General features: G+C 38.4%; 1 protein-coding gene across 2 annotated transcripts in view; it reads right to left on the bottom strand.

Annotated features, from left to right (window-relative positions):
• Window positions 1-18,234, bottom strand: part of NFX1 (nuclear transcription factor, X-box binding 1) — a 63,336-nt gene that overhangs the window by 10,811 nt on the left and 34,291 nt on the right. For both annotated transcript variants that reach the window (XM_050310700.1, XM_050310690.1), the window contains exons 16-22: window positions 17,775-18,005; window positions 17,427-17,500; window positions 14,521-14,622; window positions 10,765-10,806; window positions 10,294-10,392; window positions 3,945-4,011; window positions 141-286 (exon numbers count right to left, since the gene is read on the bottom strand). In XM_050310700.1, the coding sequence (XP_050166657.1) occupies window positions 141-286; window positions 3,945-4,011; window positions 10,294-10,392; window positions 10,765-10,806; window positions 14,521-14,622; window positions 17,427-17,500; window positions 17,775-18,005 (761 nt within the window). The remainder of the gene's footprint in view (window positions 1-140; window positions 287-3,944; window positions 4,012-10,293; window positions 10,393-10,764; window positions 10,807-14,520; window positions 14,623-17,426; window positions 17,501-17,774; window positions 18,006-18,234) is intronic.

Raw genomic sequence — 18,234 nt, 5'->3', positions numbered from 1 at the left:
AACCGCTTTAAAAATTTTCTACTAGAAATTAGTGCATTTTTCAAATTGCATTGTAAATAAACTCATTCTGGTAAGTGATAAAAACATCCAATTACTTAAACTATGCTTAAAAGATTTGAAAGCAATAACGAATTACGTACTTCACTGCAGTAATAACAACATTGCGCTTTGGTTCGTTGTCATAGCTCACACTTTCAATACCATAAACCTGAGCTAATTCATGGATGATTCTGCGGTGATCTCTGTTCATTGGCGGGTAACAATGACTCTTCTTTGTATGCTTGCCCTGAATTCAAGAGAAAAGGTTAAGAAAATAAAAAAAAGAAAAGGTGAAGTTTTCCTTCAGGGAAGCCAGGGGAAAGAAAACAAGAAAAAAGAAGTGCTTTTACCTCTAAAATTTTGTTGCTATGACATAATTAGTACCACAAATTGCTAAGACCTCAGTATTTACAGAAAGCTCATCTGAAAATACTTATTTAATTTAAAAAATTAACTTATATGTTCTCTATTATTTCCATCACCTCAAAGTATACATACACCCAAGCAGGGGTATCTTTTAAGTTTGAAATACAAATCCTGATTATAGTCATTCTACTTATATCCCAAAGAAGGAATACAAAATTATTTTTATCTGAATTTTTATTTTTCAGAATGATCTGCCAATTTGCATGATATCTAATTTTATTTTTCAGACTGGCTTTGCAGTGCACATATTGCAGATAGCTACAAAGGTGTCAAATTTATCAATCACCTCCCTCTACCCAAGAAGCTATTTATCTGCAAAATCCCTGACATAATGGCATCAATAGATTCTTTATTAAATAAAAAACCCAAATTTCTACTTTTAATTTCAGTTCACAAAGACTGATAATGCTTGATTTGACACTGATTACTATACAAATATTAAAAGAACGAAAAAAACAGGGCCCTCTGCAGGGCCCCCTACAAAAAGTCAGTCACCCCATCCTTAATGGAATGATCAATTTGTAACAACAAACACGTATGAGGATGAGTCACTCAGTGCTTCAGGACACTGCTTCAGCTTTTGCCTTGGTTATCACCAACAAGGTCTTCTAGGTCTTTGGATCTACAGAGAAGGTTCAAGGGGAAGAAGAACGACCAGCAGTAGAATAAGTTTGAGTCAGGGATTTCTAGAGAAATCCCAACCTATGTAAGTTCCTGAGACTCTAGGCAGTGCATAAAAGAGCACTGAGAGAGTAGGATGATGTCCTACTCTCCATCATCTCTGAAAGATTACTGTAAAGAATGGAGTAGGAACTCAGTGACTAGAGAAAGGTAATTGTTGCAACTGTATTAAAAAAAAAAAAACAAAAACACAAAACAAAGCCCAAGAACTACTGACTGATCAATTCAAATTGAAAATTCAAATCCATTTTCAGGTACATAAAGAAGGTCCCTGGCAATAATTAATGTGGATTTACAAAAGGTCAACCACCTAAATTAGTGTAAGGACTACCACATGTAATAGAGCAAGTCATCAGGGGTACACTGCAGCTATTGGGGAAAATAGAGGGCTAATATTTGTCTCCTCTTAGTTTGTAAAATTGCTAAGTTACAAACAGTAACTGGATTTGAAACTAGTCAACCATTTCCATTAGGTCTTCGGGGTAATCACATGCTGACAGGATATAACCTTTACTTTGCAATAAACAGTAATAAACCTCCCAGCTGTTACGACACTTGCAGCATACAAACAAACATTTGAATGAAGAATTCTATAGATTCTGTACCTATTTATGAAAATGAGTACGCTTACTTTAAGAAAGTGGTGATGGTTCCATGCTCTGAAAAACAACAGAATTCCTGGCCATACACAGGCATACATGCTTCCTGTCTGCTCTGCTTACACATATCACTCACAACAATTCTGCTATGCTAGATGAGCACATACTGGTAAGTGTAGGGCAACAGATGTTTGTGAGGCAAGCAAAGTCTCTGCACCCCAACAATCTTCCACAGGCGGCAGGGGCCTCAGCTCTCAGTCTTTCCCCTGCTGGAGGGGGAGAGGGAGGCCTCCCTGGACCTCTCCTCCCCCCTCCTTCTGCTCTGACCTTGGAGTCTGCTTGTTATCCCATGTTCTCCTCTGCTCTTCTCTGGGCTGGAATTTCTTCTGCGCCACAGGCTTCTCTTCCTCTGTTCTTAAATATGTTATCACAAAAGCACATTTCATTGGCTTAGCCTTGGCCATCACCAAGCAAGTTCCTCCTGGAGCTGGCTGTCATTGACTTCTTTATAGGATAGGACAGTGAAACTTCTAGTAGCTTCTAACTGAAATCGCTCTATAGCCCCCTCCGGCTGCTAAAACCCATGACAGACTTTCACAAAAATAAATTCATCGAAGGTAAGTACAGTATTTCTCCCCCTGCACCTGGGGAAGAATAACCCCATGCACTGGTACAGGCTGACCTGCTGGAAAGCAGCTCTATGGAGAAGGACTTGGGGCAACAATGAGCCAGCAGTATGCCCTTGTAGCACAGGGCCAGTGGTATGCATTAGGTGCACTAGGAAAAGTGTGTCCAGCAGGTTGTGTCAGGTAATAATGTCCCTTTACTCAGCCCAGGTGTGAGGCCTCACCAGGAATACTGTGTCCAGTTCTGGGCTCCTCAGTACAAGGGACACATGGAGCTTATGGAGTGAGTCCAGCAAAGAGCTACAAGGATGACAGCAGACTGGACCATCTCAAGAGGATAAGCTGAGAGAACTGGGCCTGTTTAACCTCGAGAAAAGATAACAGAGGAGATTTTATTTATTGTTACTTATTTTGTCTGTAAGTATCTCAAAGGAGACTGTCAAGAGCATGGAGCCAGGCTCTTCTTGGTAGTGCCAACCAATATGAAAAGAGGCAACAGGCAGAAATTGATGCACAGAAAGTTCCACCTGAACGTAAGGAAGAACTTCTTTAATATGCAGGTGACTGAGCACCTGAATAGGTTGCCCAGATGGGTTGTGCAGTCTCCCTCACTGGAGATATTAAAGAAATGTCTGGATGCAACCCGATGCAATATGCTCTAGGATGACCCTGTTGAGCTGGCAGGCTGGACTAAATTATCCCACTGTGGTACCTTTCAACTTTACCCGTTCTGTGATGACTACAAACAGATGGGACTGCTTTCAGACTTTCATTCCAATGTCAAAAACAATGGGCAAGAACATTAGACAGATGCACAAAGCATGACGATTGTTTAAGAAATATCATACATAATTTTTTGAAGGAATAAAGTTAAGTAACTGTCTTCAGGGTTTACAGGGAAAGAAATTAATGTTTTCTACAGAAGGTTAGCTCCTTCTTGAGCTAAAGGCAAGTGAGGATAGTGTACTTTACACTGTTCTTTGAACCACAACATACTAGGTCTTTCATGATGCAGCAGCAAGCCAGGAGTATGCTAACCTGACAGACCTGAAGGTGATACCACCGAAAAACCTATCATTATGTCTCTGGTACCAGTCTTTCTAGGCATACTGAAGTCTGCCAAACACTCTGGTTGAATCCAAATCTCCTTACAGGAAGAGGAGGAAAACCTCACACACTAGCAAATGCGGGAAGGTATCAAAAAATTTGTGAGCAAGTTCAACTACAAGGATCAAAACCTAGACTTTCCTCCTCAAAATCTGAACCTTTAAACATTATCTTTGACAATTAATACTTTATTAATGAAGATCCAAAAATTAATGATAATCCACTCAGGTATTAAAGCCTAGCCCTGCTTGAATCTTTAAACAAAGTCTGTCACCAGAGTGCTCCTGAACTACTAAGTCTCCTAAAATTTTGTTCTTTTTTCAATTAAACTGTGCACTACATTGGAGCCCAAACAAAACTAGTGTCAACTCATACCTATTAGTATTAATAAAGTGTAGTAATATCAAACTCCTCCCAAATGGAACTGTTTCTTAGAGTAAGTCATACAGAATATCTGAATACTGACCTTATTCACAGCTTCCACGAGCATTCTCATTTCCTTCTCAATGTCACTGACAAATTTTAAATCCTTCCTGCAAGAACAGCATTCTAGGTTAACAAGGCAAGAGAGCATACAAAGATACAAGATCTTAATTTTTTTCTAACATTATTTTTCAACAAGAACAAAATTATAGAACTCAATTGACTGAAGGAGAAGTTTCAATTACATTAAATAATGTTAGTGTGTCATCACTATTACAAAAACAATTATTTTTCCTTCAACCATTAGAACCCAGAATAAAATTCTATGACATGGCTCTACTGTCTGACAATACAATTTTACAATTTCAAATTGATAATGCAGATTTTTAAATTGCCAGTTCAGAGTTTTTAAATTACTTGTCATTAAGGCAATTCACTTCATTAGAATACAGGATGAGACACAGAAGTGGGGATGGGGTAAACAGAGTGGACTTTTCCAAGACAAAGGAAAGGTTCACTGACTTTGATCTCGCTTAGCATAACAAACTCGCTTAGCATAACAAACTAATAAGAACACAAAAAGCAGCAGAAGGCTACTTGCAGGGAATCAAATTGTTCCTGATGTAAGATATTTGTTAGGATTTGTTAGAACTAATTTTTTTGTACCTAGCTTCACCACAGTACTTCAAGTCTTTCATGCAAGGTTAAGTTTTGTGCTCTGTTCTTAAATAAGCAGGTTAGCTAACTCTAAAAGTAAGGTTGTTATTTGTTAGGGCACTATCCCCACGAGTAAAAAAAAATCTGAAGATTTCATATCTCAAAGCTGGTTAGTAGTAAATAATAATTCTTCAGAAAAACAGGCATTATTCCATACCAAAACAATACCACTCTGTGAATGATGTCAGAATTTAACCAGTCAAGAAGTGCCTACCAACGCAGGCACAACCATCTTAGGTAGATGCTCTACTGAAGTTTTGGATGCTGAAGTGAATGTATCATCGAAAGACCAAGAGGTCTCAAAGAAACATGCAAAATGACAACATTGAATAGCTCAGCTACCAATATCACTTGATCAGATACGATGGGACTCAGCCCATCAGTGGAAAACCTTCAAGGTTTTGAAACAGTACATAGACATAGCATGAGAACTCCTGGATCTTCAGTAGAGAGAAGTATTACACTGGGAGAACTGCAAAAAGGACCTGGACTTGTAGAGCTGAAAAGAAAGGAGCCTCCAAGCACCTAGGCTGTGAAATAGAGAGTCAGCTCATGTGGTATGAGGCTTTGAAAAGAATATTACAGCAGTAATCTCAAGTTAAAAAAAAACCTACCCAAAAAAAAAAACCTGACCCAACAACAACAAATAAAACAAACAAACAAACAAAAAAGCCCCACAAAACCAAAACAAACCCCTAAACAAACAGCAACAAAAACCTAAACAAAAAAACCAAACCAAACCAACAAAAAAACCAAACCAACCAAAACCACGGATACCTTCGGATCCAGGGGGTCAGAAAGCAAATACAACACTGAATGCCAGCCATAAACACTCAAATTTCAAGATGGAGTGATCATGGGAGGTAAGAAAAAAATGAAATCAACAATACAATAAGAGGGTTCACTAATATGTGATTTGTAATATTTAAAAGCCTACTAAGGAACCAGTTCACAAACTGAGGGATACATTCAAAAAAATAAGCCCTTTAGGAGTCTATAGAAATAAGAGTTATCAACTGAAGTCACCGAAGAAATCAGCAAGTTGAGAGTTCTTCCAGAAATACTTAGAATGTCTCTCAGCTTCATGAAATTCCAAGATAGTCAAGACTGAAGTACAACACATATGATCTGACAGTGCATATACTGAAATTCTGAAATGTGGGACATGAAAGTCTATTTTTCTGTGAAATGTCTATAGATTGTGTACATTACGCTTCTTCCCACCTTCCTGCATTGCATGTAAGCAGGAGCAAGCTACTGTCACTTCAGTTCTTCTCAAGGACACAACTTAGAAAGAATGCCCCTGACTGCTTGGTTTTTCACTGTATTTCTTGTTGCATATTTTTGCTTTCCCCAAACTTTGCTGCCTTTGCCAAAACCCTTCTTATTCTTGCAAGACTTGCCAGTCACTTTGCCTTTAAATGACTGACATCCCATGCTTGGAGTTTTCCAGTCATGCGCCTGAGAAGCTGCTCTCCCTGTCCCTTCCTTTAGGATGCAGTTCTCGTTTAAGAAAGCTGTCTCTAACCCTAAACCTGTACACTGCTCCTGTTACCAGATCACATGCAGGACTACTTGGCTCCTCCTTCATTGCCTGCAATGGCATGTGGAGGGTTAACTCTTGGAAAGACTGGTTAAGATGGCAGCTACTAAGGACCTATCTCCTTCTGTGTCTTTCTAGACTTAACCATTTGATCTTAGATTTTCATAATCCATACAGCTGCTATGGGGTCTTGCACAGCCAGTGACAAAATTAGAAAATTTTCTTCTGTGTAGCTCCAAGTGGCCAGATACTCCAGATGTTTTCCTTTCTTTCTCCGATAGTTTTAATTCATCAAATAGCAGCCTCAACATCATCCTTGTCCAACTGGACATTGATACTTGTGCCAGTCTCTCCTCCAACTTCACGTCAGTGGACCAACTTGAGCATTTTCTTGCTCTCTCTGTCTGTTTCTGGAGCTTCTTATAAAGGTCAGTGCTGAGGTGTCCAGCCAGTGGATCTGTACCCCCTGATCTGTGCTCAGTTGTGTCGGTACAGTCATCTCCATATTACAAGACGGATTCCTCCATGTAAAGCTATATGATGTAGAGACTTTTCTTTTGACTGCTTGTCAGATTCTGGCAACACATCAGTAAGATCAGCATGCAGCAGCATTACCATGCTATTGTTGCCTAAAATCAGCTCTTAAAAGAAACCTCTAAGACCAAATTTTTTAATTTTAGAAGTAGGCATTCTTTATTATGATGTGCTGCATGATCACAGCACACCAAGTGCCCTGGGAATCAGTTTGCCAGAGTGTACACAGGGGTGTCTTCACTACAGCTTATATGTCAACATTACATGATTATTCATTTTTCATTCCCTGCATTCCTGTTACATATTCATGACATTTCCCAACACTTACTAGGACATATACATATCCTTGTAAGGTGTCTGAGGGGCTTCAATGAGAGTCTCTAATGGTTGTCTGTGTCTGGAGCCTCCCAAAGTTCTAAGTTACTGCCTATAAACTTCTTTAAGACAATACACCTGGTTACAGAGTAACTTGGCTGGCTGCCTCAGTTCCCTTTTTCATTGTTTCTTTACTTTGCTTGGTTAGATCTTTTAAATCACGTGGCTCCGCTATATGTAGTTTGTATGGTACATTCCACTGCAAAAACTATTAGTTTTTGTTACATCTCAAAACTCAGATATCACTACTCATTGTGCCCCCTTCTCCTGTTACTGTCCTACAAAGGAGATGTTATTTTGACACACTTCCACTTATCTTCTTCCTGTTACCTGGAGTTCTACTGCATCTTGTGAGCTTTAGGGTTCTGTAATTAGAGATTACATTCAAAATCAGGAGTTTTCTCACAGCTTTCTCAAGTTTTCCTCATTTGTAGATGTACATTTCTTTCAGCTCTTGACAATGTATCAGCTTCACAGATCAATGAATTGTCTAAAGAAGGTAGTATCACAGCATTCTACCAATGATTTTGGTAGCTGTTGCCTTCTTGAGGCAGAGACCCTGAGTGTACAGGTAGGTAGCTGTTGTATTTCTCAATCATTCTGAGATCCCATATATGGGTGTGTCGCTTAGGCTCTGCAGAAAACAAGCCCTGAACTCTTGCATTATTGGAGTGACATGCTCAAGCAAGAATAAATTAATCTGTCAAAACTTATTCAGAATGCTGAGCCACCTGAAAAACATACTGTAACAGATACACTTTCTGGATCCTGCTTTATTGACAATTTAAACGAGTGGATTGAGTTCATCATTAGTAAACTTGCAGATGACACCAAGCTGGGGGGAAGTGTCAATCAGCTGGAAAGCAGAAGGGCTCTGCAGAGGAACCTGGGCGGACTGTAGAGTTGGGCTGATTCCAGTGGGATGAAGTTCAACAAGGCCAAGTGCCAGGTCCTGCACTTTGGCCACAACAAGCCGCTGCAGCAGCTACAGGCTGGGCACAGAGTGGCTGGAGAGCAGCCAGGTGGAAAGGGACCTGGGAGTTTGGATCGACAGGAAGCTGAACATGAGCCAGCAGTGTGCCCAGGTGGCCAAGAAGGCCAGTGGCATCCTGGCCTGGATCAGGAGCAGGGAAGTGATTCTTCCCCTCTGCTCAGCGCTGGTGAGGCCACAGCATGGAGTGCTGTGTGCAGTTCTCGGCTCCTCAGCTCAGGAAGGATATTGAGGTGCTGGAGCAGGTCCAGAGAAGAGCAACGAGGCTGGTGAAGGGACTTGAGCACAAGTCCTATGAGGAGACGCTGAGGGAGCTGGGGTTGTTTAGTCTGGAGAAGAGGAGGCTCAGGAGTGACCTCATCACTCTCTACAACTATCTGAAAGGAGATTGGAGCCAGGTGAGGGTCAGTCTCTTCTCCGAGGCAACTATCAGTAAGACAAGAGGGCATGGTCTTAAGCTGTGCCAGGGGAGGTTTAGGTTGGATATTAGGGAGAAATCCTTTACAGAGAGGGTAATCAGGCATTGGAATGGGCTGCCCAGGGAGGCAGTGGATTCACCTTAAGAAGAGACTGGATGTGGCACTTAGGGCCACAGTCTAGTAACTGTGGTGGTAGTGGATCAAGGGTTCGACTTGATGATCTCAGAGGTCCTTTCCAACCCATCTGATTCTATGATTCTATGATCTTTTACAAGACTGCTGAGATAATATCAAGAGCAGTCAAAGAAGTAAGTTCATAAAGCCATAGCTTTACAAACTGAAGACTTCTGCTCTTGTAAAGAGAGCTTTGTTAATACAGGAGAAACTCATTTTTCCTAAAGACTAGATAAAGGAAATCCAGTAATGCCATGTGCAAAGTAAGTGACTTGAGGACTTCCAAGATCTTTTACTTTAGCTGTGTGCTAAAGCTGTAAGAATAGCCTTGGTGTATTATTTACTGTGAATTACCAGTATAAAGTGGCTACAATGGAAATGTAAGTAAAATCACTGAAAGAATAAGAAGAGGAGTGTGGAATCATTAAAGGCTACTTCAAGACATCTGACCATTTGGAGTACAGTGTATGACCCTGGTCATCAGTCCTGTTCATGAATGACTGCACTATGAGTAGTGGTTGGCAGAAAGACAAAATAGAATCCTTACTCCAAAGAGACTACACACACAGTGCAAGATTTTCACTTTCTTGCAGTATTGAAAACGTGTGCTGTGTTTTTCTGGAAGAGGTAAAGTCTATTCACACTTAAGAGAACAGTCCTTATAAAATAGCACTTTTAAGTGCCAATACTAATATAACAGTAGCTCCACAATGAAAGCATTCAACTCCTATTTTGCGGTAGACTCATCAGTTGTAAGTAAAGGAAGAGGTAACTTAGGCCTAAATTCTGTATGGCTACTTATGTAAAATTTCCCCACTTAACACATCAGCAAACTTAATACAGGATTTTCAAGCAGAAAACATCCTTACAAAACCATGAAATTTACGCAGAATTAGGGTACTGAACCAAGAACAAAAGGTTAAGATGTTCTAAAAAACTTAGACCCAGTAAAAACTAATGTCATGCCTAAAAACACACACACAAGAGTAAAAACTACTTAAATGACACATCATTTAAGTATCTTTTTAAAGATGTGTCTGATCCATCCCTGTCACTCCAGATTGCACTGTATGTATTGGTGTAATGCTTTTGATATTAGCTTGATTTCATATTGCCTCGTTTTAAGATGTTTCAGTTTAGCATCACTCTTTGCAGTCACACTGCATCAAGTATTTTATTAATTCCATTTCTTTATTTTTAAAATATAAGAAGTAAGAAGAAATTAATGAGACCGGTGGAAAGAAATAATGTCAGGCTACAGGAGCGTATTTTATTACTTAGCCACCACTTTTGTCTTTGTTTTGAAAAGTTTATAAGGAGCACTGAGATCGAGGTTGGTTCTGTGTGAAAGTAGTAGAGATGTGAAAGTACAGGTACTGATTCATAGCGAGAACATTCAAAAATGATGTTCCCATTCTAAATCTGGTCCTGTTACAGAACAAAGCAACCTGTCAGGCACTTTTTACTTCTCACTTTCTCATTTTGGAGGTCTTGAGAAGTGCACATCACCTCCTTTGCTACAACTGCCATCTATTGCCAAGGTTGTTATTTTTACAAGGGTTAACAGAACTGTTCTGCATTTTCCATCTTGCTCTCAACACTGTTGAACTATGACACCTGCCATCATTAGAACACATACCTTGCATCTTCTTTTAAAATGTCACTGTACTTTGGTCCAGAAGAACGGATGTTAAAAGGATCAGAATTATCATCTATTTCAAGAGCTTCAGCAAGACGTCTAAATTTGAGGATAAAAGGAAAAAAACCCAAAATGTAACAAAAACATAAGCAAAAAAAAATAGACATATAAATCCCCCCAATCTTCCACTCGTTGCCATTGAAAAATAAAGTTACAGGTTACTAATATAAATAAACAGCTCTTGCAAAAGATATGGTCTGTACATTTCAAACTACTCGCTTAAAACTTTTCACTAGAATATTCTAGAAAGGTCTCAGATCATTTAATAAAGATCCCTAGAACACAGGAATCATCTCCACATTTATCTGTTCTCTAGATCATGCAGGAAAGGATTTTTCCTGCATAGCATAATCTTTGAGAACCTGGATTAATACTCAGGAAAAAACAAAAGCAAACAAGTTAATTGCCCACCTGTTCCTCTGAAGGGCTAAGCATTCTTCATCACATTGCAACCTAAATCATGAAAGAAAAATAGAATTAGAATCACAGCTGCTATTCGTACTTTTCAAACTGTAGCTTTTTTGGTGTCATATCATCATAGTCTAAAGAAGTAAGAAGAGTGTGTGAGAATAGTTTACTGTATTAGAACAGATAATAGAGCTAATAATAAATGAATAAGCAACAATTAAAGATTTTTGACTACACAACCCCTTTTTGCAGGTCTTGAAAAGGAAAAGCGATTACAAAGTCATACAAAAACTTAGAAAAAAAGTTCCTGAATTAGATGTTATTGATAAATTTTATCATTTGAGAAAAGAATGCAATTGGTATGAGCACTGATGGGATGCTAGGAAGGACTGAAAATCAGCAAAGGAAGAGGTCACAAGGTCACTTATTCCTATGAATCAGAAAAAATTATCAGCCAGGAAAAGGAGGAAAGTTAGATCTGCATATGGACAATTACGATGAACCATAAAAATCAGTATTTCAACTGAATCCCTAATGTCAGTAGAGTTATGAATTTCAGTTTTTTGTCTCATCTTTGAAAGGTACCTTATAATTTTATTTTGAGGGATTAAAATGTCAGAGAAGAATCAGGAGCTGCCCAGAATTTCAGTGGCAGTTACAAACTTCTTCCCCCTAGACTGTACAAGTTAATTAATTCTGTTGGTAATAGTTTCTTAAATTAAAAAACAAATAATAATTGCTACAGGGGAAATTGCTTCATTCAGTTTGGAAACACATAGCTCCAGGATCCAGAACTTGTGATGGTTTTCTTGAAGGGGACAGAAGAAAGCTAACATATTTGCCCTATAAGATCACCTTAGTACTGTTTAAAGTCATTTCCTTGAAGAATTATTTTCTTCTCTACTATAAGAGGAACGTGGGCAATTTAGAGAAGCTGTTCTAGGTCTGATCAAATTTGGCACAAGAAAAACCCCAAACCGTTATAAGAAAACTAAGGTATGAAAATCCCTGCACACTTTGCATAAAATATTCTGTTATTGTAAATGAGTGAAGCAGATTTGTAAGTTATTTTGAAAATACTGGAGTCTGACAATAAACTAGTGTTAACACTCTGGTCTCAGAACTGCAAGCTCATGGCTCAGCCAGGAGTTTTACTTTAAAAAATATATACAAGATTCTTTAATACCTTGAGATAGCGTCAAAAGAATAAGTCACAGACTTGTTCCCAAGAGGTACTTTTATTGATAATTTAGGGGAGAAAATAAGGGAACTTGGCAAAAGTTCAAAAGGGCACCACACAAGCTAGACAAAACATCCCACTACAACACTCATACTAATCCACAACACTTGAGTCAAAATCCAATCCCTCCAGCTTTAAGCTACCTAAAGCATCAAGAAAGGAGCAAAGAAAGAAAAGAAGAGGGAGAAAGAAGAAAGAAGGAGAAAGAGGGAGACACAGATTGTATAGTTACCATTGGAACCCTGTGGAAGACCAGCTCTCACATGTCCAGATGGCAGAGCCATATGCCTCTGCTTTTATCTGCTCTGGTCCCTATGGCCACACACCCACCCCCCTCCTTCCCTCCACCCCTCATGGGGTCTCTGACCCACTGGCCACTCTGGGGTTCCAGGCCATGGTGACAGGCAGTGATCTCACCCATCCCTGCCAATCTGAGGCTGGGTTAGGGGCTCTGGGAAGTGTGATGTGTTATAGTTTTCCCTGGCTGCTTGTGACTGACAGCTATCCTGGGGCTTCCCCATGTGGGCTCCAGGGGCCTGCCATGAGGGATATGATGCCACCTCACCTCTGTGAGGTTCCACCCATTCCTTCCCCCTCCACACAAACATACACATATCCCCAAGGTGGTTCCAATCCAAAAGTTACTAATCTAGTGTCCAACAACTAGAAATTTAAGACTAAATATTTTATGTACCACCATCACTTTTTCCCCTGCCCCAGAATTTGGTAGATGAAAGTGGAAGTGAAAATACTTCCTCTAACTGTGCTTAAATAAAAGCTACCTGCCACAGTTTAGATACCGTATTAGGGAAGATTTGTACAAAGAAAAGTCATCTCTGGTAATTTCAACTGTCGAAGGAAAGGGCAGTGTCTGTCCACACAGAAAGATGAGTGGCAATGACTACAACACAATTTATATTAGACATTGCAAAGGCTGGGACACCAACAGAGACATTACTTGCCCTAAGGTAAGTGTACAGCTGTTATACAGACTTGCAGCTTCACTAGTTGAAAGGTCACCCCTCTATTCTTCTACCATCCTGCACCCCCATTCTCTTTACCAAGTTTTAACACTGCCAAATGGTTGCTTTCTTTAAGCAGTGACTTTTTTGGGAGACAGAGAAGTTGCCTTCATATTGTTGAGTACATTTGTATCTGGTTGTCATTGTGATGCAAATAGAACGTCATTGAAATTTAGTCTATGTAAAGCAGAGATTATTCTACAGTAATTCTAGAGACAAAAATGAATGCTTACATTGCACATTTTTGAGTGTTCAATTAATTGAAACAAATAGGATACGCTAATAAAAACCCCACCATTTCTTACTGGTATCTTTCTTATATTATGCTTATACAGTACTACGATCATGTTCTTTAAAGTTGCATGCAGGAATTGGTACAGCTCTCCCTCTTTCGCCTGGTTTTCTCCTCTCACTTTCTTCTGAAGTATGACACTGTCCCAACTAGAACAAAGCTGAAGACTGGGATGAGCAGCTGCTCCCATGTATCATCTTGCTCATACATTCAGATTGATAATTATTTCAATGTAGAAAAAGATCTAAAAGGATGTGGTAATAATGTGCCTCAATTTCATAGACTAGCAAATAGAATAGAATGACTAGGAAAAGCTCTTGAAGTATGCTGTCATTAACTTTTGATTCAGGAAGTCATAAAGCAACTGCTGAGAAATGTCACTATTTTGACTTCACACAATAAAAAGGAACATTATATTTTAACACACAACAGACTGACTCAGAATAATCACATTCAATATTAAAAAGGAGACATGGTAATAGAAATAAACTAAATCCAAAGATTAAGGACTTCAATGGCAAGGCCTTCAGTAAGTCAAGTTTTTGACAGAAGGACGTTGGAGAAAGTTGACAATTTCATAACTAAATCATACTAAAAGTGAAAAGACAAGCTATTCCAATCCTGAGAGACATCAGGAGAAACAGAAAATCACCAAATTTAAGTCAGAAGTGTTTTTGTGACTTAAAACCAGATTTTCAGTGTCAGTCAGGATGAGAACACTGAAGCACCAATCAAATTGAAATACAAACATAAAAATATCTAAAAAGGATAACAGAAAAATATTATAAATACTAAGATGATGACTAGGAGAAAAATAACCCAAAAAGGAATGCTGGATGCTGAAACAGAAGATAACAGCAAAAAGTTGTACTGTGCAGAAATCTGGAAAAAAAAAATCCAGAGGAACTCCAAGGAATCGGCTGGGTAGAAAGAAAACTCTACACCACAGTTGTACTGTTCTATCCATAATTATAACAACCAATCAGACAGTTAGAGAACTCATTCTAGATGAAAGCAAAAACATGAATCACTAAGGAAATGCAAAACACTCTCTTAGTAGTATTGTTAAAGTGAGGGTCAGGCTATACAGGAAGTCTTCATATTACAGGTGGCATTTTTATCACCATATTATGCATTTTCCATGTCACCTATGCCTCAGGTGAAGAACAAGGGCTTCAGATATGTTTCTGCATGTATCTCCTTACCTGGCTTGCTTCATTTCTTTTTTCGTAATAAGCCTACTGATTTCCACGGAATCCCCAAGCTGTAGATCCGTTAGCTTAGTGGCTATAGATATAGCAGCTATTCTGAAAAAGAACGTTAGCATTAGTTTGTGGCAACACAAACCTCTGTAAAGGTGTATAAAGGTGCAGGTTTAACCTCCAGATGGAAGAAGTAAGGCAGACTAGCTGTTTTTTCATCAGATTACAGAATGCGACTCTTAGTTCCACATCACCTAGTTTTAGGAGTCTAATCTATCTATGTAAATTAATATGTTACTCTCATCTCCCTCCAGAACCAGAAGGAAGACTAACAAGTGGACATGCTTCTGAAGAAAATCTAAAATAGGCAAGATGAATACCCTTTCTCCACACTTGCTTAATATACAAACTACAGCTGACCATATAAACTACCCTTTTATGTGTTTCTTGCTAACTGTGCAACTAAAATCTTATAAAGTACTTAAAAATTTGCATAGAAAATATGGATGATACAATCCAAAGGGAAAGAGTAAAATGCCTACTGAGACTGTTACTATTTTCTTCATAAAGATTCTTCATCATTCTCTTCAATAACGTCTTCCCAGTCTCACTTGCTAAAATTTGTATAACCATAATATAGAGTAACTTTTTAGTGAAATATCCCATATAATTTTCAAACAAAATCCTAAAACCAGAATATTCTATCCTCTGAACTATCTTTTTGGTTAAATTCAGATAAAAGAATATGTTTGTCTCTATACGTTTTGCATCATATTCAGAGAACTAACCATCTATCAGGTTCTAGGTTAGAAATAGGAAGTAGGCTAATCATATTAAATAAACCCAAAATGCACTGAAACGCACCATCAGCTTCATATTGATCAGGTGGTGACAACATCTAGGTAATGGGACATTAGATGATATGACATCATCATTTGTACCATATGTACAGATATAGCAGCACACTCCCTTTCCTGTTTCCTTGGACATTTTTTCACCAGCAGTCACTGACTAAAGTCAAAGCTGTTTCATCCTCCCTCTAATGCTACTGAGAAACATACCCCACTTATTTGCTGACCTTTATTTTGTTGTTGGGTTATTTTTGTTTGTGTTTTTTGTTGTTTTGATCTGGTGGTAGGAAAAAAGGACAAACTTCCCTCCACAAAATGGTAATAAGTTAATCTTTTAGCAACCTGAACTGCTGGAGTTATCAAACTTAGCTGGCATTAAATGCTACTTCTGTTAATATCATCATAGAATCATAGAATTAACTGGGTTGGAAGAGACCTTCGAGATCATCAAGTCCAACCCTTGATCCAACCCCACTGTGATTATGAGATCATGGCACTCAGTGCCACATCCAGCCTTGTCTTAAAAACCTCCAGGGATGGAGAATCCACCACCTCTCTGGGCAGCCCATTCCAATGCCTGATCATCTCTCTGGAAAGAACTTCTTTCTAATATCCAACCTAAACCTCCCCTGGCACAGCTTAAGCCCATGCCCTCTTGTCCTGATAGAATCATGAGTCAAGAGTAATTTGTAAGCACATATGAGCACATCTGAACTAACAGAAACGCTTGCTTCAAACAGAACCTTTCTTTCCCCTCCTCTTGATCTGGGCTCTGATCAGAGAAATAAATACATGTGTGTTCAGCTTATGCATGCAATGACTCTCACTAGCTTCAAAGGAATATTTTCCTTGCATGAATACTTTTGCAGTGCCTGAGCAGCAGAGAAATAACAGCCTTCAAAAATCTGGACTTGTATGTTACCTTGCCAGCTTATCATTAGTGACAAGCATGTGTCAATTTAATCTGATATTTTAAAGTTGAGTCAGTCTTCTGATTTGTATTCATAGTGAGATAGATCTTAAAAATATAATTTTTAAAAATTTAAAAATCCTGTAAATGTATCTTGCATTCAACTCAATATTGCCTAAAATTGTTCTTAACTGTTTCTGATTAGCACATTTTTCTCCTTGTTTTCTTTAGATAATATTAAGCACAGTGCTGAGCTGCCTTCTGTCAGAATTTGAATATGACCAGTGTTGAGTAGAAACAAAGCAGCATGTCCTAAGTTGAGGTAAAAAAAGGCTCTCAGATAGCAGTTCCAAATAAAACAATCATTAAGAAGTTTTCCTTGAAAGACAAGAAGAATCTCTGTGCTTCTATCAGCGGGTATGCAGAGTAGAATTCTGACTGCATATTAATTTTTTACTCCTTTTCAATCACAGCCTCAGAATAAGATTTTTTAGCTTATTATTATTACTGGTTTGCTATATTAATTTCAAAAGTTCCAAAGTCCCACTTTTCTTCTTTTCCTTGTCCATTCATTGCCCTCTCTCATATGAGAGTGAAATAAGTTTAGAAATAGGATCTGGATACAAATCTATGGCAATAAATGGAGTTAGATAGGACTCAGTTTGCCTATTAAGAACCAAGATTTAGATGCCAAAGCTCTCCAGCCTAAATTTAGCTACTTCAGGATTACATCAAATCACTCTTAAGCATCCATCATCTCTATTGACTAGATTCCATCACACATGATTGCAAACTTAGACAGCAACTCACATGTAGACTGCAATCACCTACGAATGTAGAAGCCTGAATCTGGACCTGACAAATTAGTCTGTATCTAATTGCTCCACAAATGGAAGAGTCAAGCTTTGACACATCCCCATAGTTAGACTAATTAAACAATTAAAAAAAAAAAAAAGTGCTCTAGTACAGCATAGTTGGTATGAAAGTTCAGGGGAATAAAAAATTGAAAAACCCCAACTTGTATGTCAAAGTACAAAAAAGTGTGAAAAACGTTTGTGAATGAAATATACTTAGTCAAGCCTGAAATTTAATCAGACTGCAAAGTTTCAAGTCCAGTAAGGAATTAAAAGAATTATTACAGTACCAACCTTTGATACGTATTAGATGCTTCTGAACAAATCATACTCTCCTCTCTTCTTCCACATTCACACTGAAGATTAACCTGTTGTATCACACAAGAGAGTAGCTTTTTTTAAAAGTGTGTCTTTTTATTGCCATGGAGGGGTGTGAGGGAAGTCACTTTAAAAAATCCTATTTTAGTGGAATAATGGCTAACTAAGAGATTAATAGTTTCATTTAAAAAAAATCAATATTGTAAGTTTAGAGAAAAAATGTCATGCTATCAATATACAAACATGTCACAACTGTTACTGACTGTTAATCAAACCATACAAATCACCTGTGACTTTGCAATTAATTTTCTTTGTGTATCTAACCTTTGCACAGCATGAGGTTGTTGGGCAGGGTGATGAAGGATGACACGGAGCCATACAGGGATGATTACAATAAAGCCTTGGAATAATACACGGCTGTTTACATTCTTCATCTACAAGACATTCTCCTTTATGACAGATTCTTTTACATTTGTGCATCCCACATTTTAGCATTTGATTGCAGCGAAGTCCACAGGAAATGTCAGTGAGATGACAAGGAATATTACTTCGCAGCTGAAAGAGGGGAGGAAAAAGATGACAACTAACAGTAAAAATTACCAATGGAAATCTCAAAATGGTTTTACTGTTCATACTTCTATTTGGCACTGTCCACGCAAGAATCTCAGCACTAAAATATTTTAGGTCAAAGACTTGAGTTTTGCTTTATACCATAGTCCAATACAGCAGTTGGTCTGAATGCATATGGAATAAAAGACATACTTCTCCAATTTAATCACATTAA

The sequence above is a fragment of the Myiozetetes cayanensis genome, unplaced genomic scaffold, assembly GCF_022539395.1.
Source record: "Myiozetetes cayanensis isolate MyiCay16 unplaced genomic scaffold, myiCay2020 scf1, whole genome shotgun sequence".
Lineage (NCBI taxonomy): Eukaryota > Metazoa > Chordata > Aves > Passeriformes > Tyrannidae > Myiozetetes > Myiozetetes cayanensis.
The sequence above is the reverse complement of the archived record's forward strand: the minus strand, read 5'-3'. Positions and strand labels throughout refer to the sequence as shown.